Source organism: Engraulis encrasicolus, chromosome 13, assembly GCF_034702125.1.
Source record: "Engraulis encrasicolus isolate BLACKSEA-1 chromosome 13, IST_EnEncr_1.0, whole genome shotgun sequence".
NCBI lineage: Eukaryota > Metazoa > Chordata > Actinopteri > Clupeiformes > Engraulidae > Engraulis > Engraulis encrasicolus.
In genome coordinates, this window is record NC_085869.1 from 12,881,713 (window position 1) to 12,907,089 (window position 25,377).

The 25,377-nt window shown below is 40.8% G+C and overlaps 2 protein-coding genes across 2 annotated transcripts; one reads left to right on the plus strand and one right to left on the minus strand.

The window, feature by feature from the left end:
- Window positions 1-1,600: 1,600 nt before the first annotated feature.
- On the plus strand, window positions 1,601-14,450 carry chmp2ba (charged multivesicular body protein 2Ba). Its single transcript, XM_063214452.1, has 6 exons — window positions 1,601-1,727; window positions 5,164-5,255; window positions 6,890-7,084; window positions 10,912-11,014; window positions 11,342-11,448; window positions 12,613-14,450. Exons 1-6 carry the CDS (start codon window positions 1,694-1,696, stop codon window positions 12,775-12,777), a joined length of 696 nt encoding a protein of 231 aa, XP_063070522.1. The 5' UTR covers window positions 1,601-1,693; the 3' UTR covers window positions 12,778-14,450.
- Window positions 14,451-15,715: 1,265 nt separating this feature from the next.
- pou1f1 (POU class 1 homeobox 1) lies at window positions 15,716-22,165 on the minus strand. Its single transcript, XM_063214453.1, has 7 exons — window positions 21,793-22,165; window positions 19,682-19,822; window positions 18,926-19,024; window positions 17,726-17,983; window positions 16,714-16,878; window positions 16,187-16,247; window positions 15,716-16,097 (listed from the first exon to the last, which is right to left on the minus strand). Exons 1-7 carry the CDS (start codon window positions 21,935-21,937, stop codon window positions 15,884-15,886), a joined length of 1,083 nt encoding a protein of 360 aa, XP_063070523.1. The 5' UTR covers window positions 21,938-22,165; the 3' UTR covers window positions 15,716-15,883.
- Between the last annotated feature and the right edge of the window lie 3,212 nt (window positions 22,166-25,377).

Below are 25,377 nucleotides of genomic sequence, written 5' to 3' on the forward strand. Positions count from 1 at the left end.
GACACTCATGCACAGCACAGGGGATCCATCATCACCTACTAGATGTGCCATCTAAATCACCGCAATGCAACCCTGATTTCTCTCGTCTTATTTATCTACGGTTGTAAACTCTGCCTTGTTACAAAGTCATGTCCAATACAAGCCCATCCACTGAACACAATAGAAAATATATTATATAAAAAAATATTAACAAGGTATAAACAAAGGTAGATTACGTCTGACAAAGACGCATATCTTTCTTAAAGCAGTAAATGATGAGCTTACAATGATCATTTCATAGCTGATATAGGCCCCCATGATAAAGCCCCCATGCAGATGATTAAAAAATGACTGATTTCCAATAACAAATAGATGCATGCCCTTCCATGGCAAACCCCGTTAAAATGAAATCCAGTTGTTTACAAAATAGTGTGGAAATGAAAGGACAAAGAAGCAAATCCAAATTCCCTTACATGCTGTGTTGTAGACCACCTCTCTTGGAAACGCTACAGCAGTTTTGTCACCAATTTAGTGTTGCAAGACAACAGCGTTGCCCGGGGCTAATTTCCAGCTCCAGTGGGGTTATTACCATTATTAGAGAACATTTAGAGCCTGGTCCCCGTAGCCCAAGTTGCTGATTACATGAAAACATCTCTCTAATAACCTTAACAAGAGTAATGCTCTGGGAGGACACCGGCTAGTCCCGCTGGAGAAAGGTAATAGAGTGGCTGGCTTTGGGCTACACATCCCTCTCTCCTCAAAGTCACCCCTGCTTGTTTTTTTTCTTCTCCTGTCCTCTGTATTTCTGTGATTCCCAACACTATAATTATCTGTGTGTGTGTGTGTGTGTGTGTGTGTGTGTGTGTGTGTGTGTGTGTGTGTGTGTGTGTGTGTGTGTGTGTGTGTGTGTGTGTGTGTAGGCTACATGCCAGTCCTAATCATATACTGTATCTTATTAAGATTTAGGCCACATATACCTGTATAGTCTAATATTGTTGGATTATCTAGATTGCACTGTTTCGAGTTATAGATCATGTGTTCATTACATCTGAAAGGTGATACGCACACAACTGTAGACTACATTTAAATGTAATGTCAGTGGAATAGAATTGCAATATAGGCTACAGTACATCTAAATGACTACCATTGCAATGGATTCAAAATAGTCATTTTTACTCGCATCCAAAAGTTATTTATTTTACAATAGAAGTTGAGCAGGCCCCATCACTGCTGCAAAATAAAATAAGCAGGCAATGTAAATTAAATTAAGCTTTTCATTATGTAAGCTGTACACACCTTTTTTATTTACTATTTTTTAATCTTTACGACATAGGCTACTGGCATAATGTGAACCAGCTGTCACTGGTGTATTTTTGGTCTATGGATAGGCTCTTGGTAGTTGAAAAAAAAAAACACTGTTACAAAAAAACAAAGGAAGCAGGGGTTGCACCATGCACCAAGCAGGGGTTGCCTATGTCCAGCCACAGCACTGTCAATTCCGTTCACCGCCGCCACCTGCAGGACGCTAATATAATAACGATGCTCGTGACGTCAAATTCAATATGACCCTATGCCTTGTCGTCATGTGCATTTCAAAAAATCAGTTCTTCCCTCAACACTTGCACGGCGAATTCCCAGAAAGTAGTTAGTGCGTAACCGTCAGTATAGTTAGTGTTCTCTATATGAATGTAACTCGACGCACAGAGGAAAGGCAATGGCTTCGCTATTTAGGAAGACAACAGTTGACGGTAAGAGTTCTCTTCTAACTTTCAGTGCACCCAGAAAATCAATATCCTAGATAAAATTGTTGCAAAGTCCGTCTGAGAATGAGCCTGTTACATAGACAACTGTTTTTAAAGGTTATTTGCCAAGCGTTATAATTATTCTTGCACGATGAGTTGTCTTTAAAAAAATAGTCCAAGCAAATATCATAAAGGTGGAAATTTTTCACACCATGTCATAGGTTAGGCTACGTTCTTGTCATTGAGAAGACATGGGCTGTATAAATTTCAACTGTAAATGGAAGAAAAACAATTCAAGGGAGTCATGACAGGGAGACATATGCTCTGTATTTTATGAAAGGCACAAGCAGCATTAAAAAAAAGCTCCGTGTGTTCATGGTCACAGGCGCGTGCGCGCACACGCACAGGCACAGGCACAGGCACGCAGGCATGACGGTAAAACTCTAAAAACTGTTGTTCTTGCTTCATAATGTGCTGTTGAGTTAGCTCAGTTTTTTAGTACACAAGACAGTAGGCTATTACACAGCAAATGACACTGAAATAAATGTTTACACAATTTTGGTAATATTAAAAAAAACATCCTTTTAAATATTGGCAGACAGTGCATACAATAAGTCCATTAAGCAAGAAACTACTACTTAGCAAGTGAATGCAACTCAATGTACAGGGCGTATCAAAAATGATGCACACTTTAATTCACTGTCAATTAGGTGTTTTTTTCAATCCATCATTTTCAAAGTAGTAGGCTACTAGAATAATAGAATAGAATCATTTTTATGTTTTGTTACAACCTGGTTCTGAAACTGACATCTACTGCACATTGGTCCAGGCACTGCTGTCAATGCGGATCTCACACCCTCCTCTTGGTATTTCTGTACATTCACTTTCAGTGGCCACTATCAATTCAGTTTCAAAGTGAGAGGTCCACACACTTAAAATCCTTGTTGTTTTCTTTTATTATTTCTTATTCAGTTTCCATAACGATGAAGACTGTAAATTCGAAACGTGATCCAGCCATGAAATAATAAAAGAAAACAAAAAGGATTTTAAGTGTGCGGACCTCTCACTTTGAAACTACAATCATCCTTTGTCCTGCACCTTTTCCTGGGATGTGCACAATCTTCACCTTCAACGCTGTCAATTTAGTGACTTGCAGGTATCATACTTTCGACAGTTTGAGGACAGGTGCATGGTGACAAAAGATCTTAATGATGTTTGTAAAGTCTGTCAGAGAGTAAACTAATAGCAAAACATCCTACCTACTTTACAAAGACTTGACGTCAATACACATGTTTTCAGGAAGCCCTGTAAATGCAGTAGAGCACTTAAATCAGGTCATGAATCCTCTTCATTTGGTCCACACTATAGTACATTGGAATTACTAACAGTAGAAATCAACACTGCCCTACAAAGGCAAAGTGCAGTAGCAACACCAACATGGAAACTGAGGAAAATGACCTCAAGCCTTGGTATTAGGTTGGATATTGTAGTTACTGCAAACTTGACATGGCATTATCTTTAAAACGGTACACATTTTGCCAAAATATGTTGTTACTGTGCTTTGCTTTTGGACGGAAGAACAGCTTTCATTAATATAAATACAGAGCATACTCCTGCCTCCAATAAAACCTCTTCATTTGGTCCACACTGCAGTACACTGAGTTCAGTAGATTTACTAAAGGTAGAAATCAACACTGCCATACAAAGGCAAAGTCAAGTAACTACACCCACATGGAAACTCAGAAAAATGCCTTCAAAGCCTTGGTATTAGGTTGGCTATGGTAGTTACTACAAATTTGACATGCCAATATCTCTGAAACGGGACACAGTTTGACCATACGGCTGTGTCACAAGATAAAGGAGGTGCTATAAAGGCTGTTTTCAAACTCATTTTGCCAAAATATGTAGTTACTGCCACTTGCCTTTGTAGGGAAGGAACATCCTTCATACATATACATACAGAACATACTCCTGCCTCCAATTTCATTTTAGTGACAGCTATAAATCACTTCACATTGAAGTGCAAGTTTAAAAACACAAGTTGTACAGACTAGTAAGAAAGCATTTACTACTTACACATTAGCCAACGGAAGATAGTTGTGGTTTTGAGTATGTCGACTAAGCGTATTTTAATCCAGTGCTGATTCGAAAATGTCGATCTGATGGCACAGATCTCTGAGTTTTATCAGCTATATCCCACCCTCTCCAAACACGTAGTCGAAGACGTCATGTTACGTATGTACAACGTAGAGTTCGACAGGGTGGGGACACACGACACGATGGTCAACTGGGATATTGACAAGTGGCGAATATCAATTTTAACTCAACTTTTTTTTTTTTTTTGGTGTTGTAGAGCATTTGTTTTGACAATTCAGAGAACGTTTCAACATTTTGAAGTTTTTTTTTTTTTTTAACTTTTTAAAAGTTGAATGTGATATATTAGTGATATTTGTCAACTTTCATCAGAAGTAAGTGTTTTATTAAGAATGAGAGATGGCAAAGACAGGGTAGAGTAGTGCTCCTTCATAATACTTGTGAATATTTGCATTCATTATTTCTCTTTCTCTCTCTCTCTCACACACACACACACACACACACACACACACACACACACACACACACACACACACACACACACACACACACACACACACACACACACACACACACACACACACACACACACACACACACACAGTACACTTCTCACATTAGATTACATTTTTCTTCAAAATACTGTCATTTGACAATTTCAGACTATTCTATGTTTGCTCATCGCAGCACAGTCCGTTGGGTCTGTCGTGTGTTACCAGCCTTTTGGACTGATCAATATTTTCTTCCCTCAGTCAGCTAGCAGGAGTCAAACTGGCAACTTTTAGGCTACAACCGCCCTAACCGCTTACCCATGACTGCCCGACGGCTTAAAGGCTTAAGGCTTACTGTCATTTGAAAATTTCAAAGTATTCTATGTTTTCTCATCACAGGACATTCCGGTGGGTCTGTGGCATGTTACCAGCCTTTTGGACCGATCAATATTTTCTTCCCTCAGTCAGCTAGCAGCACTGGACATATGTAATGGTGTCACAGATGGAGGATTTATGAAGGCTGCATATTTAACCTATTTTAGCCTATTGACTTGTATATGTTGTTTGACCTTTGGTGCCTGGAGACACATACTGTATACGCTGCATTCAGGTTCTTGAGATTTTAGCTTTTTAATAAAAATGTGGGTATGTTACAGCTGAATGAACACATTCTAATGCAAGATGAGGGTCTTTTGAAATGCAACTTATTTCATGTTTTTATGTGCATCAGAGGCTAAGATATTTAGGTTTTTATAGGCTGAGGGCAACTTTCCCAACAAGAGCTTAGGCACTCAGAAGATGTTTTTTGCAGGTGCTTTAGGCATCAATGGGTTAAGGTGAATTCCTATTTTTTCCAGATATCATTAAAGAACAAAGCAAAGAGCTGAGAGGAACTCAGAGACAAATCACCCGCGACCGAGCAGCTTTGGAGAAGCAGGAGAAGCAAATGGTAAGTATCGAGAAAAAAAAGCACTGGGTGGCCACCCACCGATAAGTTATTTTAATTACCCTGTCTGTCGTCTTTGTCATTTCGACATCTTACATATTAATAGGTACGTAGGGTCTGTGTTAGTTGATAAACAGGCAGACAGTTTCAGATATCCTTATCAGATCAGTCGAAATATCACACTGATGCTTTAAACAGGTCAATTAGGCTTCACAACGCTTAAGGCAGGCAGATAATAAGATAATAAGAGAATGAATCCCTGCAGTCACTCTGTTCGTTTTTCTTCTTTCATTTCAGAATTACAAAAGGAGGCACGAGTGACTGTGTGTTTGAGTGTAACGCAGCACGCATATAATTACCTCTCATGGGATCTCTGATGCTCTCTCTGCCATAACTGCCATAAACTGTTTTTTAATTATTTTACTTTTTTGGGCCTTTGTTCTTGGTCTAAACAAGTCCCATGGTGCAGAAGTGGATCCCAAGTCTCTCTTTAATGGCAAGGTTGTACTCAAGTGTATTGTCATAGCCAAAAGGAGAGAATATATGTGTGGTTACATCTATCTGTTCCACATCTAGCTACCTGTACCTAACCAAAAATCATTTGATAAAATGTGTCTCAGATGGCGCCCTTGAGCACTTCGGGCGCTCTCGCTGAAAATTAGCCTATAGGCAAGGTCAGCACATGATAACCACATCATTTACACAGCAGCTAACTAGGAGAATGTTAAGGCAAGTTCTACACACACTTATGCCTTCCATGGTTGGAACCTCAATACAACATAACTGACAGCGAGATTTTATCAATGTCAGAAAATCTAATTAATCTTTAACCATACTGAAAGTAGGCTTTAGTCATTTCAAGATGTTTAGACTGTAACTATTTCTTTGACTCTGTGCTACATTCATCACATGCTCAAATGTGTCCTCGATTTAAAACCTGCTAATTGAAAGGTCTATTAGTTGTATGAAGATAGCGTATCACGATTTGTGAGCATCTAACAGAGTAGGAGCTGTTAGAAAAGACAATATGTGAACTGCGTGGAATAACCTTGGTTAGGACATATTATAAAAAGATGGTTGATGAAGACATAGTATGTAATCTTTGATTGTGTGTGTGTGTGTGGGGGGGGGGATCTCTGCCTATGCCTGAATGTACAGTATATAGCCTATGTTTGAGTTATACATTTAACATTGTGTGTAATGTCTATGATGTCTTGTGTATTGTATGTGTAGCCTGATTATCATCGACTTTCAAATCTCTTCGAGACTTGGTCTGACCAAGAGCATGACAATTCACATTGTTAAAATGACATGGTTGACCTGCCTCCCTAGCTTTGCTACTAGTTGACTGGTGTCAGACAAAGTGGGTGGAGTTCCCGATTTTTTGGGGAGATCAGAAACGGTTTTTGCATTGCTCTTGGCCCGACTAGAAGCAACGCGGAAGGTGTTGCATCTCCAGTAGGGCATGGCCTGGCTATTGTATGTGTGCTGTGGATTTCTGTATGCTGATTGACCCCTTATTATAATGCTACTCTACTCTATTCTACTCAACTCTACTCTACAGTATCTTCCTGAAAGATCCTAAAATTTAATCTAAATCTAAAAAGATCCATTTGCTCTCCCATTTTCATGATCAGGAACAGGAAATAAAAAAGATGGCCAAAACGGGCAACAGGGAGGCTTGCAAGATCCTCGCCAAGCAGTTAGTGCAGCTGAGGAAGCAGAAGAACCGGACGTACGCGGTCAGCTCCAAGGTCACCTCCATGTCCACTCAGACCAAGGTCATGAACTCCCAGATGAAGATGGCAGGAGCCATGTCTACCTCGGCTAAAGTAAGGAGCATGTCTTATTTATTTTATTTTTTAATTTCTTGGGGGGGGGTTTGACCTTTATTGCGATAGGACAGTGTGAGAGAGACAGGAAGCGAGTGGGGAGAGAGAAATGGGGAAGGATCGGCAAATTACTCGGGCCAGAATCGAACACGGGTCGCCGGCGTAGTAACCCAGTGCCCTTCCATTAGACCACGGCAGGGCCAGCATGTCTTTATCTTTTAAACAATAAACAACCTCTGTTCATTGTGTCCATTTTGAAGTTATAAAGGCTTTGGAAAGATGAATGGTGTGGGTAATTCTGCTCATGTGGGTGATGCTGCTAGGCCTATTGTTCATGATAAAATGACATTCTGAAGCAGTGGTGTAGTCTACTTTTTATGGTGGGTATACTGTATATTTGAGCATTTTTTGAAGTGGGTATACTGTATATATTTGTGCTATTCAAAACAATGGATCAATCAATTTTAAGTGGGTATACTGTAATAAAACTGTATAAATACAATATACAAATACAAATACAATAATACTGTATAAAAATCCCTGAAATTTAGAAGTGGGTATACTCCGTATACCCACGTTCTACGTAGACTACACCACTGTTCTGAAGTAAAACTCAAGAGAGGATTATTGTAAGATTCAAGCGTAGGAGGGACACAGTGCATATCCCATTTTTTTAATGTATGGCCTCTAGTTCATGAGCGGCCATGAGGGATCAGGTTGTCCGAGTGTTGCTTGACTCTTTAGTCCAGGGTTGGCAAATTCAGATTGAACGAGGGACAAAATCAAAATGTGCTGAACAAAAAATTGACAACACAACAACAAAATTTCACACACTCTTTCCCCATCATATATAGTAGTTCAAATGTGCCTACACATCGCATGTGTGGGAGCTGTTTCATTGGCCTGGGCCCATACTGCTCATACTCCTGTGACACACCACATTTATGCTCAAGTCCTGTTTAAGCTACACATTAATGGTGTATGTGGGCCAACTGTAATAACATTAGAAATGATCTCGCAGGCCAAATGAAATGACTCCAAGGGCCAGATTTGGCTATCCTGGCTAGAGTCGCTGGTCTGGGATGCTGAATGTGAAGATGTGTGCATTCAGTTAATATATACGAACTTTATTACAGGCTCTAGGCCCAAAACTAAGGCATACGACACAAAGGAAAAGAAAGAGAAAAAAACGCTGATTGGCTTACATACATTTGTACAAACGTACAACGACAAAAATACTCTGCTCTTAAAAGTGTTGTATTGTTTTTGCCAAACATTTTCAAGCCACTGGTATAGCAACTCAACTTTTTCCTCAAGTTGATATTATAGACAAATAATAAACAAATGGAATGTGAATGACATCAAGAAATGGCATGTGAAATTGTGTTTGAATACTAACAGAGGGAGAACAAAGTTATAGCAAGTTTTGGAAGTTATTAGCATATTATAAATGCAGTGATGAGGTTTCTGAAATGAAATGGCGTACACATATGGAGTCGCATATGGCATTGCCATTCTCTTTGTTGAAAGTACCTGGTAGTGCCTGAAGTCAGACATTAGAAAGAGAGGCAAGCGCCATTCTGCAGTCTGTCCATATGCTCTCACCCGCGGTTATAGCCCACACACACATTACAGGAACAGTTGCAGTGTGCTGGTAGCATTGTGCATGGAGTGTACTGAATAGGAGTTTATATGTAGGCTACAGTACATTAGACCAGTGGTTCCCAACCTTTTTCTTCAGGGACCCATGTTTTTACTATTGTAAGCTTTGGTGACCCAGCGCCCGCATGAGAGGAAGTCACTTGATACGCTCGGTCTCCTCCGAAAACTCATTTTAGTCATCATTTTATTCCTCAATTCGTCTTTGTTCAAAAACAGAATAAATGTTTAATATAGCACTTAAATTTTGTTGCTTCTATGCATTTGTCATTCATTCAACATGGGCTACATATGGTATTAAAATGAAACCCCTTAAAACTCAAGAGGGCTTCGCGACCCCCCGTGGATCTTTGGCGACCCATAGGTTGGGTCCCGACCCATAGGTTGGGAACCACTGCATTAGACTCAGCTCTTAAGCAGGCATGGTTGGTAGGTCCATGAAAACCAGGACTAATGAGTTTCTACCCAGCGGCCATCACAACACACATGCTACCAAACACGGACGTAATTTTAGGGGGGGGCAGGATGGTGGGTACACGTCCATACCACCTTTGAGGTAAACCTAGCTTGTCCCCACCACTTTGTCACAAATATAATGCAAAAACAGCATATCTGGACAATTTGCCATTGAAATGTCCCCACCACTTTTCGAGCCAAACCTACACCTTTGCTACCAAAGCATAGTTTTATACTTACTTTTCTTTTTAATAATAATAATAATAATAATAATTATAATAATAATAATAAAAAAAAAAATTTAATTCATTTTTCTTCTTATTATTATTGCTTCAGCAAGGAATGCTCAATTTCGTTGTGCTCGTCACAATGACAAGTGAAAGATATTGTGATTGTGATTCTGATTGTGGTTGTGAGCAGCCAGATTCACAAATGTATGCAAATTGATACTAATTGAATTGAGTCTTTGCCTGCTCATTTGGGAACTAACTCTGCCATCAGCCCTCCCTCTCACATTATGGGCATGCGTGTGAGTGTGCCAGTGTGTTTGTGTGTGTGTGTGTGTGTGTGTGCCTGTGTGTGTGTGTGTCTTTGTGTTGGTGTGGGTGTGTATGTGTGTGTGTGTGTGTGTGTGCGCGTGTGAGTGTGCCAGTGTGTTTGTGTGTGTGTGTGTCTCTGTGTGTGTGTGTGTGTGTGTGTGTGTGTGTGTGTGTGTGTGTGTGTGTGTGTATGTGTGTGTGTGTGTTTGTGTGGGTGTGGGTGTGGGTGTGTGTGTGCCAGTGTGTGTGTGTGTGTGTGTGTGTGTGTGTTTCTCTATTGCCTATGTCTGCAGTGTGTGAGTGTGCCAGTAAGCGCGCGTGTGTGTGTGCGCGTGTATGTGTGTGTGTGTGCGTGCGTGCGTGCGTGCGTGTGTTTTTGCGTGCGTGCTCCTCTGTTGCCTGTGCTTGCAGTGGGTTCAGTAGTACCAGCTAAAGTAGGCCATGTTTACATGATCGTATCCAGTCACCCTGTTGGCTGCATTAAACATTTCTCATGTCTGTCTGTGGATCAGCATCCTGGGAGCTGGAGGCAGCCACAGCTGTCTGGGAGTGCAGTAAAGAATGAGGTTTAATGAGGGCAATGGAGAGAGGCCATGGGGGGATGGGGGAGAGATATTATGTGTGTGTGTGTGTGTGTGTGTGTGTGTGTGTGTGTGTGTGTGTGTGTGTGTGTGTGTGTGTGTGTGAGAGAGAGAGAGAGAGGGGAGATGGAATGTGTGTGGTGTGTCTGTCTTCATCTGTGTGTGTGTGTGTGTGTGTGTGTGTGTGTGTGTGTGTGTGTGTCGTGCTGTGTGTGTGTGTGTGTGTGTGTGTGTGTGTGTGTGTCCGTGTGTGTGTGTGTCCCTCTCCCTGTGTGTGTGTGTGTGTGTGTGTGTGTGTGGGTGTGTGTGTGTGTGTGTGTGTGTGTGTGTGTGTGTGTGTGTGTGTGTGTGTGTGTGTGTGGGTGTGTGGGTGTGTGTGCATTGCCATGCATGTTTGGCCATATAAATATAGGCCCACCTACAGTATATTGTGCTTTCTATCACTCAGTGGTATAATGACACAGACACGCGTAAATTCATGAATATGATATTCAAAAATATTCCATCTATTCAATCTTATGTCTACTGTTTATGATTTGTTTTGCATAATAATGTTTGTCTGTTGCCTTTTGTCTTTCCTCTTATCTTTAAGACCCTGCAAGCGGTTAACAAAAAGATGAACCCCCAAAATACCTTGAAGACCATGCAGGACTTTCAAAAGGAGAACTTGAAAATGGGAATGACAGACGACATGAGTAAGGACCCTTTACTAGTCTAGTGGTTAGGTGTAACCAGCCATATATAGGCAAAGTGCTGTAACATTGAGATGGAGATAAAGGCCTTCAAAGCATTACGTTGGGTATTGTATTTACTGTAAATTTGATATGGCAATATCTCTAAAACACGACACATTTGGACCATAAGGCTTTGTCACAAGACAAATGAGGTCAAGTGAAGTCATTTTACACAATTAACAAAATCTGCAGTTATTGCACATTGTACATTGCCTTTGTACAGCACTGTAACCATCCATACCAGCGGTTGTAATGAAAATGAAGACTAAAGCATTCTTTACTCCGCAGTCAACAATACGCTGGATGAGATCTTCGAGGAGTCAGGAGACGAGGAAGAATCCCAAGATATTGTGAGTCAAGTTCTCGACGAGATAGGAATCGAGATCTCAGGAAAGGTATGTGTATTTGATATCACATATCTATCTGTGCTATTACCGAGGCACATTCCCTTTTTATTGTGCAATCTTTTTCTCTCTATCTCTCTCTCTCTTTTCACTTACTTTCATATTAATATACTTCAATCTGTGTTTTTCACTGCATGTTTCTTAAAATAAAAATATTGTGATTTTTTGGCTCTCTACACTGCGCTATTAGGCCTTGCCAGGAGGCTCCCTGTCTGGCAGCTGATTGATGGTGTATAGAAGTGGCGAGAAATGCTCTCCATCAGGCAGATGTGGAGCCCAATAGGCAAACGCGGCCATTATATCATCAGTCAGGGCTGCACTGGCCATCCGGCATAGCAGGCATTAACAATGATAATATAATAATAATAATAGCAGGCATTACATATATATATATATATTTCTGAAAATAGGGGCCCACAAGGGTGCAGAGCCCACTGGTGAGTCAGTTCTGCACTGCTAATTATGAGGTGCCCCTTTAAGGCAAAAGTGCCCGGGTCCTATTTCTCCCCCAGTCCTGCCCTGTCATCAGTGTGTATTACGAGCAAATAATTCAGTGCGCAGTCACACTCAATGCAATGAAAGATAAAAAACGCACGATAAAGAACACATCTACAGTACAGCAGCATCCCTGTCTATTCAATGTGTTTTCTCATCTTGTGTAGCAATACAAGGATAACTCTATAACAGTGTTTCTCAAACTTTTTCAGACCGAGGACCACTTTGTCCCCCAAAAAGTGTTCAGGGACCACCTGTCAACTCAATTGACATTTGAGGGGTGCTAATTTGACACGGCTAATTTCAATGCAGATCACTTACTTTTTATTTACATTACAAGCCTGTAGTATTGTGGTGGAAATAAGACTTTCCATGTTTAACTTTGTAATTGTGTTACAAATATAGCCTACTTCTAGCTCGTCTTGGAAAAGTAGAAATCCACTCGCGGACCACCTGAGCTCTGTCGCGGACCACCAGTGGTCCCCGGACCACACTTTGAGAAACACTGCTCTATAATGATAATACTTATGGATATAACTCATTGATAATCCCTGCTGCTCGATGTGTTTTCTCGTCGTGTGTAGCAATGCAATGATAACTCTTATTGATAATAGGCCTACTTATTGATATAACTTATTGATAATCCCTGCTGTTCTGCAGATGTCCAGAGCTCCATCAGCAGGCAGGTCCCCTCTCCGTTCACCCCTCCGTTCACCCCTCCGTTCACCCCTCCGTTCACCCCTCCGTTCGTCCAAGAGCAAAACTACAATCTCCATCTCAGATGACGATATCGAGAGGCAGCTCAAGGCCCTAGGGCTGGACTAACTAGCGACTCCTGAAGTTGAACCTCTGTTACAAACTCGGTTGTCAATTAATTGTGTTCATGCTGACAAGAGAATTGCTCTGGTTCCCATTCCCACACCTTTCTTGAACCGACTGGAGTGTTCATGCTAAAAATCCTTAGTGTTCAGGAACCAGAAAATGGCCTTGCACTATTTTAAAACAAATCTGTAAAGCTTTTCTCTGTGATGACAATGCACAGTAGATATCAGCAAGTTAATCTGGGGGTGACACCGTCACTTGTATTAAAGAACGCAAAACTGGTATGAATGTGGGTGGTTTACAAGTCAATATTTCAGTTCTGAATGCAACTAGTGCGGGAATGGGCACCAGCAACTCTCCCAGTTGGCACGGAAACAGTAAATGAAGAACTTCATGCTTCAAGCCAGCATCTGAACATCTCATGGATGAAGTTGGTCAGGATGGTTTTAAAGGAAAACACTGATGCTTGTGTGGAGCAGATCAGCAAATGAAAAGTTACAAAATGATAACTCTCAGAACTAGTTTATAAATTAATCAGACTCATCCTAACGGTTCAGTGGAAATCCAGTGAATTTAAGTTTTGCAATTGTTTTTATTGCTGACAATTTTTTTTTATAAAAGCTTGGCCAAGCACAGAAACAGCCCCTGCCAAGACACCTGTGGAATTTCAAGGACACACAAGCTAATTATGCTCTAATGACAGAAGTGCCAGCTCAGTTTTGCTGCTGAAGTCTGTGTGTTGTAATGCTGTTGGTTTCCATCCCCTAACAGTTCAATGTTTTTGTACCTGCATACATGCGTGGGTTTGAATTGTCTGCAGAACTACTTTTGCAGAAATCGGTAGAAATCAACAGTATTTGTGTATTAATGTGTATTAAAATACCTATGTGTTCTCTCCTTAGGTATTTTGCAGTGAGTATTGACTTTTTGTATTTCATTTGCAGCATTTTACATTCTGCATGAGAATCACAAATTAATTGGTGAATAGAGTTGAAAAGCCATGACCATTTTTAATACTGAAGCGCAGCTATATTACATCTAGCCTACTTTCTTAAATGGACAAGGAGTTAAGGGAACAGGTTTGGAGCCTGATAGTTGGCAGCTTGATTTGCAATATTGCCTGGTGGTTGTGGGGACTGAGTAAATGGTACATGTCCGCAACACTGTTAATGATCCCAGTTGTTCAATGGCACAACGTTTCGGACCTAAGTCCTTCTTCAAACATCCGAAACGTTGTGCCATTAAACAACTGGGAGCATTAACAGTGTTGCGGAAATGTATCATTTACATCAATATCATGTATTATCATGTATTATCATTAATTTTATCCATCACTATGTTTCTAAACATGTGTACATGTCCATGGGGGACAAATAAAGATTTGAATTCTTGTAAAGGGACAATTGCCACTGATGAATGTTGGGATACCTTTTTCAACTCACACATGTAAATATCTGCAGTGCTTTGATTGAAATGAATGTGAATGTGACTTTTCCTGTCACTGTGAAAACAATTCAGATTTAAGTAAATTTTCTTGTCTTGTCCAATAATGTTATATTCAATTTTGTATGCTGGTAATTTCAATACTGTTGAATTGGGACTCATGGGTTTTTACCGTCTTTGTGATATACTGTATACCGAGCATATGCAGGCTATTTGACTTTTTAATAAATAAAATGTGCTTTTAAATTGCCTTGTTGAAAATAATCTGTTCAATAAAATTAAGTTCAATTTCAAATTTTCAATTATACCAGAAAGCCTAATTGAGTTAGGATGTGATGTATTAGCTAATTACCTCAGTTAATTACTGATTGAGTAAAGCTTATTGAGTCACATAATTACTCACAACAGTTTATTAAAGGAATTCAGACCTAATCTTAGTAAATCTCATCTGTAGGCTACTTTCCAGCCAGATCTTGCGGATGGTGACACGGATGACACGGATGCTGATGGTTTTGTTAGCGGTGTTGTCTGAATATTAACCCAGACAGCGCTTGACAAGATCCAGTATCCAACATTTTAGTCATATTAGAACAATATTTTATTTGTGGTAAACCGTCTTTTCTAGACAGTTTTATGATTAATTCATTTATTTTGTTACACAGTACCAGTTGCCATTACACCAGGAGAACAAAATAATTATTTCTATCAGTCAGACCTACACTAGCCCATAATGAGGTTATTAAATCTAAATGTCCAAAGTTTTAGATGATTTCAAACAGCATTACTCTTGAACAGCAGACTCACTGAAAGGGCATATTATTCCATATACAGTCATTTCCCAGCCAAACCACCATCATGTTTTATTCCTGAAGTTGGCTGTAGCACATGTTATATTTATGCTCTTATTATGGCGTCTTCCAACGGGAATGTCTGTGTCTGTGGTATAGTGTGGTGGTAGATTTAGCTGACAGAAGCCATAAAGGGCTTGAAAACCCTGTAGATCACTCTATTCTATTCTACAGTACTGTATATATTACAGTAGCATCCTCAGGTGAGAGATGCACTGCAATAAGGTGCATTAAGACATGACAGACATCTCGTGAAATCGTCCATGTGTCACGTATACCCACACCAGCCGTCCAGGGACAGACACTTCAGTGAGTGAATTATCTTGGAGGTCTCGGGAAGACAGCTTTTACATTCCATATAGCTTTCTATTCTAGAACGAAATATGGGCTGCAGATATCGGGTGTATATCTAACAAGAAATATTTTAGTCATTAGACCAGATGAAGATGTGGTCACGAACATTATACATGTACTGTATATGTTTAATAAGAAAGAAAGAAAATCATGTGCTCAATAAAAAAGCATATAAAGTATACAGCTTTCATATTAAGCTCACTTGTTTTTATTTCCAAAAATAAGTCAACTGAACATAGTTTGTCATTGATTTATTAATTTATTTTTAAATTAAATATATATTTTTAACATGCATTCTCAAAAATGTTTTCTGGTCAACCCATGTAGTTTCTTATGATAAGGACAAAGACAAATCTTATTGACATGACAGAAATGTTGTTCCTGATGTGTAGTCTAAATGTTCTCTATTCCACGACGATGGAGAGGAGTCTTCACGAAAGTAGACCCATACTGCCCCATGAAGTCTACCTGCACATCTGGGCTTCTTTGGCGAGGTAAGCGGCGGCGCTTTGGTGCAGGTTGGTCTTGACCCGTTTTTCCCTCTGCCTGCGATTGCAGAACCACACCCGCACCACCTCCTTCTCCAGGTGCAGCCCCTCGGCCATGCGGATGATCTCCTGAGACGACGGCTTGCTCTTCTCAATAAAATTCCTCTCCAGGGCCTCTTTGGCCCCCATGCTGTGTGTGCAGAGCAGAGGAGATTGGGTTTTTATGCTGACATATTTTTTCAGGGCAAACATTTTTTTTTTCTTCCCAAGGGTTCTTACCTGATGGTTGTTCTTCGCTTCCTTTTTCTTTCGTGCATCCCCATTTTTTCATTAAACAAAGCTGTAGACGCACAAACAATTGACATAATTAATAATATTCATTAAGACCTACAGTAAGGGCAGAGAGAACATCTATACACAGCTAAAAATGTTCCCATCAAAATAAAGTCACACTGTACCAACGTCCAGGGCCAGCTTAGGATGGCCTTGGGCCCCTAGGCTACAGGTTGCTTTAGGCCCCCACTGAAGGCAAATTTTGCAACAAAATTACATAGATAGACGGCATCATGATTCCCAGCTAGGATCCCAAGGATTACATGTCTACCAGCTGTGGAGCAAGATCTGACTTCACACAGCAGACTGCATCTTGTTTTAACTCTGCAATCATTGATCATCCCCCACCCCCCATCCCCTTTTTTGGTAAATCAGGCCCCCCCTGGCAGGTGGAGGACCCCTTGGCTGCAGCCATATCTAGCCAGTGCATTAATTCGGCCCTGCTGATGTCATCGCTTTAGCTGTTATCTCACCTCCTGCCTGCTCTGCCTCATCCAGCCACTTGGCGAGGATGGACTTCAGCTTACAGGCGTTTTTGAAGCTGAGTTGAAGGTTCTCAAAGCGGCAGATGGTAGTCTGGCTGAACTCTGAGCCATGCACTGCAGCCAGAGCCTCGCCCACATTGGTCTGAGTATATCCTGTCAGGATAGACAAAACAAGAATATCATAATTATTGCAGCCTTGAAGGAGTATCAAAGTGAAACAAAGGATTACATTGCACTTACATTTAACCCATTGACGCCTGAAGCACCTGCAAAAAGCCCTTTTTAAGAAAAGTTTCCCTCAGCCTATATAAACCTAAATATCTTTCCTTTAAACACTAAGACCCTCATCTTGAATTAGAATGTGTTCATTCAGCTCTAACATATCAAGATTTTTGATAAAATTGTCTCAAATCTCATGACCCTGAATGTTGCGTCATGCAGCTCCAGGCGCCAGAGCCAATGTTGTGCAACGCAACATCCAGCATCAATGGGTTAACAGATGCCTTGATCCAAGGTGACAAAAAAGGTAATAATCAATAACATACAGAGAATTAGGACCAAGCAGGGAAAAAGTACACAGCGCAATGGGTGGGGAACTTTTTTCATTCGAGGGGCCACTTCAAATTTTAAGAAATAGGCCTAATTGAAGTCCTCCAAGGGCCGTACTATGAACACAAACCAGGATTTACCCCTGCACTTTAGGCATATATTGAAGGTAGACACCTTTACAACAGACCCCACCTTCACCTGGTCCCCTAAAAACTACCGCAAATGTAATTGCTAAGATTGCTTTACAAAACGTGTCATATCTCATGTGAAACTGCATAACATTGAGATCATGCAGGGGCTCTCCAGAAATGTTGGGCTCCATGAAAAATTCAAATTATGGGCCCGCTTAAGGGCTCCTGTCAGTGCAATCAGTGCTTGGGCCCTTAGAATCTGTAACATCTTTCACCCCGTAGCGGCACGCATTTTCTCATGGTCCCAAACAACAACCCACCAAGCTTGATCCTCCTCAGTTTGAAGTCGTTGGCAAACTTCTCCAGCTCCCGGATCTGTGGCGAGTCCATGTCTGGAGGGTCCTCTGGCGGCCGGCTCTTCCTGCGGAGCTCCTGTTTGATGTCACACATGCTGGGCTCCTCCGCCAGCAGGGCCTGGGGCAGCGGGGGGAAGCTGTGGCTCAGCGGACATGAGCCACCTCCCAGGCTGTGGCTGTGGCTGTGCTCGGGAAACTTATAGAGGCAAGGGGCCAAGCTACCTTTTGGAAGAAGGGAAGATGACATTGATGCTTTTATTTGATACTTTATATATATTGTTGTTTGTTGTTTTTATTCTCAGTACTATTATTATTGTGTTAAAGTTATTGTTTATTATGTTTTTATTATCCTTATTTTTTATTATAGACATTATCACTATGCCTTTTTGTTGTTTATGTATGTGTCAGAGTTTTTCTTAAAAAGAAACATGTAAAAGTCAGATCAAGTGCCTTGATGAAAGAAATGTTTCACAATAAATATGTATATTTGAAAACGAAACATTAATGTACCGTAAAGAGTAGCCTACTATGAGGCAAAAATCTAACGTAATGTTCCTCTAAGAGTAGGAAGGTAAAGAGAAAAAAATTCCCTATGATCCTGAAGTATTCACGAGGTACACTTCACATATGCAGCTTCAAAATTATGGAATTGTCATCAACATATGTGCATATTTTACAATTTTTAATTTCTGTATGATGCCCTTGGCGGTTTAGTACCACAAAAAATAAACTACAGTAGGCCTATAAAATTGAAGAAGAAGAGGAGAAGGATGATGTAGAAGATGATGATAGTTATTGTCTTGAACAGCATTTCATTGCAATTGAGTGTGTGGCAATGCCATGAGTGAGCAGTGTAGGCTTGTTTCTAATGACACAGTACCCTCTTGTGGTCAGTTTGGGAACAACTAGCTTTGCTCAGTTCAGCACCAAGTATTTCATATCTGTTGACAAATTACACCAAACAGTATTGTGTAATATTGTGGAATTATAATAGATAGAATAAATAATATTAAGTAAGTATAAAAGTATTTTTAAGTGTGGAGAAGTATCATTAACATAATCTAGCATACAGACACATTTTTTTATGGATCACAAGTGAATGTCGCCATTGTTCTTCCGCCACAGAAAATGTGAGGGCATCCAGTGTGTCAGGGGTTAGTGTACCTTGTAATGAGTTGGTTCCATTGACTATGTTGGGGTGGGGCATGCTGCATGTTTGTAGTATACGCGTCTGGGAGATGCTAGCAGAGAGCATCTCCTGTGCTGCGCACAAACAGAAAATAAGAGACAAGAGAAGATGACATGTTGACAACAGCTTTTGCAGACATGCTTCACTTCGCCTCTAGCAGTGGTTCCCAGGCGTTTTTCAGCATGGACCCTGCTTTGGACCAAAGAATATTTTCGTGACCCCACCACCCCCGATATTCTTAAGCATTTAGGGCACATAAATTGGTAAAAGAGATACATTGTTAATGTTATGAATATTTAAGTTGTGATAGGCCACCGCTCATCTGTTTAGAAGGTGCAGGATTCAGTAAAAAAATCTGTATAAAAAGAAGACAATCCGCACACTTCAGGTCTATTTTTGTGCAAAGAAGCTTTACTTGACTTGCAAGCTTTCGGTCCTTAGACCTTCATCAGGCAGAGGTCTAAGGACCGAAAGCTTGCAAGTCAAGTAAAGCTTCTTTGCACAAAAATAGACCTGAAGTGTGCGGATTGTCTTCTTTTTATACAGAAATGTTATGAATATAAAATATACAAAAAAGTATATCATGTCGCGGTCATTGGCTGTTCAGCACAGGGGCCACGACAGGGGCCAGGAGGAAATCTACAGGGGCCCTGGCCCACCCTGGCCCCTGTCTAGAACCGAACATGCCTGCCTGTCTGGGTATTCTGTTCATGAAAAGACTATTTATTTACCTGCCATCATCCCATATGTGGTTTGCTGGTTGCTGTAGTGACAGGGGGGCATGGGATAGTGCAGGCCAGCTGAGGTGTTGCCAAGAGCGGACGTGGACAAGTGCATGTGGGACATTTTGGAGGACTGGACCAGAGACAAACCTTTAGAGGGGGATGAGAGAGAGAGAGCACACTGAACATACATTACATTACCAGACAACAACAACTTTCACATAGTGGACAACATTTACACAGTCAGTGACCATCAGCTGGCCTCAAACACCACAGTAAGAGCATAGCTAAACTGAAATAGGCCCGTTATTCTGTGATCACTACAATTGAAAAGGCTATTCAGACTAATGCAAAGTTATGTGCCTTACACAGTGATAATGTTAAATATGAGCCATGGACAACATCCATCAACCTCCCATTTCTTTCAATCACGCAAACAACAACAAAAACACAACAACAACAACTCCTCTCCACTTGTCAAGACATTCAAGATTCAAGATTCAAGATTCAAGATTTGTATTTGTCACGTGCTTCCCTGTGCAAGCACAATTGGCAGTGAAATGGGGATTGCAACTGCTCTGTGCTGTGTTGGATGGGAAAAAAAATATATATATATGTAAAATAAAATAAAATAAAATAAAAAATAATTAAATATAGTTATTGTCTTAATTCAAAAAGTGGATGGCTTGAGGAAAATTCTCTTATGAGACTCTTATGCAGTCTCTCTGTTCTACATCTTATGGAACGTCGTTTCCCTGAGGGCAGCCTTTCGAACATGGAGTGACTAGGATGGAATGTGTCTTTCATAATCCTTTGTGCTCGCGTCTTTGCCCTTCTTGCATATATATCTTGCAGCCCTGGAAGGATGGAGCCAGTGATTTTTTCTGCAGCATGCACTACTCTGTGCAGGGCTATCTTATCCTGAGGTGTGCAGTTGCCATACCACGTTGTTATGCTTCCTGTAATTACTAACATAACATGTTTCAGTTGGCCTAGTTCAAGTCATACCAATTTCATACTATCATTTATGTACAAAAGTATGTATGTTATTTTGTATGTTTGTGTTATAGTGCAGTATGTATTGTATGTGATTTCAAAGACAACATCGGCAATGACAACAACAATAACAACATCAACAACAGTAGTAGTAGTAGTAGCAACTTATGACAATAGTATTGAGACCTACTTAAAGGTTACAGTCGAACTTATGAAGGCAAAACTTCTAATTTATTTCATCTCTGATATTTCATACCTCAAACTGAACTTGATTCCAGTAAACAACAAATTTAAAGCAATTTGCTCTCTTAACAGCACTTAGTCTGCTGTATTTAAGAGTAGATAAGTATTTAACCCCTTAAAAAAGGCTGTTATAAATTTGTTGTTAACATAATGGTAATGACCGAATCGTAATGCATTACTAAAGGCCCTGTGTTATGTCATAGTAGAGTACCGGTAGTTCTATTGGTAATAAACTTTTCAATGACTATTACAACGTGCCTCAGATGGTACGGCGTGCGTTATGGGGCTATACTCTATCAGCATAAGAATATCCATAAATAAATTTCCAAAATATCCATATCTTGAAAGAAATATCAATCAAAAGTGCAGTGCTGTATGAATTTATATAGCCTACCATAACTGTATTTATAGAACATGCACAATTATCATTCAATGCTCTTGAAATGTATGCAAAACTAAAATAAGAGTACTGATTAGAAATTAAACAAGTACAGGCCTACATTTCTTTTTCTTTTTACAAAGGAAAACTTTTATCATTAAGATAGATCACATAATCTAACGCTTGAAATTAATCCCCCCCCCCCCTAAAGAACATTCTACAGCTCCCATAGAACTCTATGTTAAAAATCCTACAGAAGTCCTTATGAGATCATTGAGAACTCAAATTTTTGACACATTTCTCATCACACATGATGGTTACTCCTCCAATATCCAATGAAAGGAGGGCATAACAGCCCTGCTGTGGCCAACCGGTAGGTCACTCGTCTGCCATGTGGCCAACCTGGGTTCGATTCCTGTCCACCTCTCAAACTGTCCTGTCATTAAAGTCGTAAAAAGACCAAAACAAAACTTTAAAAAAAAGAAAAGAAAGGAGGCCTTACCTGCTGACACCATATTGCTGGCTGCATGGCTACTGACAGGCAGGCATTCCCCAGCGCCCGCATGGTGCATAAGCAGGGGCAGGGCTGACGAGTCTCCTGTCAGTGTTGTGAACGAGTCGGCTGCACCAAAGGCTTGGCACGTCATTCTGGTAGGGCAACTTTGTTCCCTGGCTACAGCCACTACAGCCTCACAGCCAGGTCAGGAGAGATGAGATGAGATGAGATGGCTAGGAGCTACGCTAGTGAGCTCACCTGTGGGAGGTACGGTAAACACTGTGGTGTGGTATGCAGGTATTTATATCAATCCCCACAGGCTGCCCATCATCCATGTTAATGCTCTCTGTATCCCCGAGCTGTTGCCACCCTAGAGCTGGACTAAGGGGTAATTTGGGTTAGAGAATGGAGGAAACCCGACACCTGTTCCCCCCTCTCTGCATTTGTCCCTTTCCGAAGACACCCCACCTCTGGCTGAACCAAATACACTCAAATTGTTTACAGTCAGAATCTAAAATGTGACTAAACACATTCACATTGAGTCAATATTGCTTAAACAAAAAAAACACAAAGCATTATTATTTACACCATTCATTTGGTTACCTCATCAATAAAGCACGAGGTTGAAATACAGTTGAGACAAACCTGACCAGCTAACAGTCATGCTGTTCAGTCAGCAAATTGCTACGTCTTCCTCCATCACCGCAGTCCAGTCAATGTAGGTGGCAGGCAGGTGGGCATCCTCAATGCATGTCGATGAATCCCCTAAAAAGCCTTTTAATACTATATGTAAGCAAGGCCCTCTCAGCACACTTCCTTTTCAAAAGACAACATTAGCACACCAGTCAATTACATAGTCAGCTGCCAAATTCAACGAAACAACCTAATTAAAAAGCAAACAACAAGAATAAACAAGAAGCAATAGGCCTAGTTTCCCCCGTTGTGGTTCTCATTAGTGAAAGATCATGTTCATTTCATTCATCACAATTTGTCAAAAAGCACATTAACGGGCCTTAAGAGAAATGAGCATACATTTTTGAGGACCCATTAAAATAAGGTCTACAACCTTTTCATATTTATATAACTTATGGTGAATTCAGGTTAAGTGGGCCACTTTTTTGCATATTAGCGAATTGCCCAAAGTGGCCCAATTTACCTGAATTGAGTAGTTTATTATACTGTATATAATATTGCAAAAAGTCTGAAAATATTAAGTGGCACAAATATAAACCCCTTCAATCAGCCTGAGGTGTTCATCTAAACAAAACAAGGCCCTAAACCCAAAGTATTACTGCCACAAAGCTACAGACATATTCTTTACATGTCAAACTTAAATTCACCGTGGGCCAAAGTCAAAATCTGGGACAAAGTCAAAATCTGGGACAAAGTTGCGGACCAAGTTCAGTTGTTATTATTTTAAAAAGCGGCTATAATGTTAATACACAGAGGTAAATTTCACACTCCAAATTTCCACTGGGTACGGTAGGCCTGTCCTCCACATATTCTGTTGTATATGGGTGTGAGAAGTTACCGGTCTGGGCTCGCTCGTATTAATAGCTTTTTAAAAAAAAAAATATATATTTGTTGGTCTTTTTGACTTTATTCATGATAGGACAGTGAAGGTGGTGACAGGAAGCGAGTGGGGAGAGAGACGGAGAAGGGCCGGCAAACAAAGGATCCGGGCCGGGAATCGAACCCGGGTCAGCCGCATGGTAGACGAGTGCCCTACCGTTTGACCACGGCAGGGCCGGTATTAATGATTTATGTGGACCAACAGTAATACACAGTTGGAATGATCTCAGGGGGGCAAAAAAAAGGCTCTGCGGGCCAAATGTGGCCCCTGGGCCTGAGTTTGACACCCCTGCTTTGCTTTAGATAAAAGCAAGTGGAAAGCCAACATTTGCAAAAGGGGGAGGAACAAAGAGGACCGTCTGAACTGGGAAAGTAAAGGGTGATGATGATTATAACATCACTGGCAAATCCTTTGCCCCGAACCTCTTTGGTCGGCCAATGTAACCAGGCACGGCTGCACAAAGCCACCCAACGTAATTAGCGTAAGGAGCATGAGCTGCTTCACTTCACAGCTCTCACCTCTGCACCTGCCCTGCCTTCTATACAGGCCTGATCTGCAGCCACGACTCCAGGGCTGGACTGGCCATCTGGCAGAGCGGGCATTTACTGGTGGGCCCTGCACCCTTGTGGGCCCCTATTTTCAGAATTGTTTAAAAAAAAACAAAAAAAAAACATTTTTGAAAATAAGGGGCCACAAGGGAAGGCGGGGCCCACCGGTGAGTCAGTTCTGTGCCGCTAATTATGAGGGGCCCCTTTAAGCCAAAAGTGCCCTGGCCCAATTTCTCCCCCAGTGCAGCCCTGGCCATGGCTCCAGGTTTTTTTCTTTCCCAGAGAGCAGTGGGAACTCAGTGAACACACATCTTCTCACAGGTATCATATCGAACCAACTGGTAACGATAAACAAAAATCACATTTGCACCATTTGTAAGGGTTTTGAATGTGTGTGTGTGTGTGCGTGTGCGTGTGTGTGTGTGGTGAGAGAGCACTAAGGCATAGACTCACAGGAGGAAGCAGTAAAACAGTGTTAAAGGACCAGTTCAGTCAATTTCAATATGCTGTTGTATTGATCGCGTTACCCTTGATTTGTCAGTACCCGGTGATGCCACATTTTTCGGCTAAGCCCTTTCCGAGATATGAGCTATTCTAATGGGGGCAGCGTTTGTTTACTTTTTTTTTTTTAAATGAACATAGGCCTAATCCAAATATTTTCCCATGAGGTACCGCTGTTTGCTAGTTGTCTGCTGATGTTGTATAACCTTTCGGATGTTTTTGGGAATAAATAAAAATGTTTTTATGAAATGTAAACAAAGAGCTGCCCCCATTACAATGACCAGGATCTCGGAAAAGGCTGAAGAAGAAGACAAAAAAACCTCAGGTACTGACAAGTCCAGGGTAGTGTGAGCATTACAACTGCATGTTGAAATTGACCAAACTGGTCCTTTAAAATGATTGATAGAACATTTGACTATGTTACCCTATTTTTATTTTCTGCCTTCTTTTTGTAGTTAGAAACTAGAATTTCAACATTTTTCCCTGTCCCGCAATTCAGATTTCTAGGCTATCGCAATGGTGAAGAATCTTTAAAAAAAATTGAATCACCTGCTCCTTTGGTCATTTCCAACAACTCCACAAAGTTTCATCCAAATCTGCTCATAAGTTTTTGAGTGATCTTGCTGACAAACAAACAAACAAACAGACAGACAGACAAACAAACAAACCAATCCAACCGAAAACATAACCTCCTTGGCGAAAGTAACAAATCAACAGTCTAACTTGCCTGGTTAACACCAGACCTAATCACAAGTGAGATTAGGTCTGGGGAGTTGCCTATTGTAAATTCCATATGGGGCCGGAATACTTGGCTATTATGACACACTGCCCTGCTCTCTGATTGGGCAGAGAAACTGTTAAGGTCGGAATGCTTGGCCATTATGACACAGATCCCATGATCTTGTACGTTATGAGTCATCCTCGCCATACTGTCTTTCAGATCGAAACGATTGTGTAGAACTAAAGGCA

What these genes read in the sequence shown, in the direction of transcription:
- chmp2ba (XM_063214452.1), top strand. Translation starts at nt 1,694, where the DNA reads ATGGCTTCGCTATTTAGGAAGACAACAGTTGACG. An exon ending in CCATGTCTACCTCGGCTAAA is followed by an intron (nt 7,085 to 10,911) that starts GTAAGGAGCATG and finishes CTTATCTTTAAG; the next exon opens with ACCCTGCAAGCGGTTAACAA. An exon ending in GAATCGAGATCTCAGGAAAG is followed by an intron (nt 11,449 to 12,612) that starts GTATGTGTATTT and finishes GCTGTTCTGCAG; the next exon opens with ATGTCCAGAGCTCCATCAGC.
- pou1f1 (XM_063214453.1), bottom strand. Translation starts at nt 21,937, where the DNA reads ATGACGTGCCAAGCCTTTGGTGCAGCCGACTCGTTCACAACACTGACA. An exon ending in TGAGGCAGAGCAGGCAGGAG is followed by an intron (nt 16,248 to 16,713) that starts GTGAGATAACAG and finishes GTGCGTCTACAG; the next exon opens with CTTTGTTTAATGAAAAAATG. An exon ending in AAGCGAAGAACAACCATCAG is followed by an intron (nt 16,098 to 16,186) that starts GTAAGAACCCTT and finishes CTGCACACACAG; the next exon opens with CATGGGGGCCAAAGAGGCCC.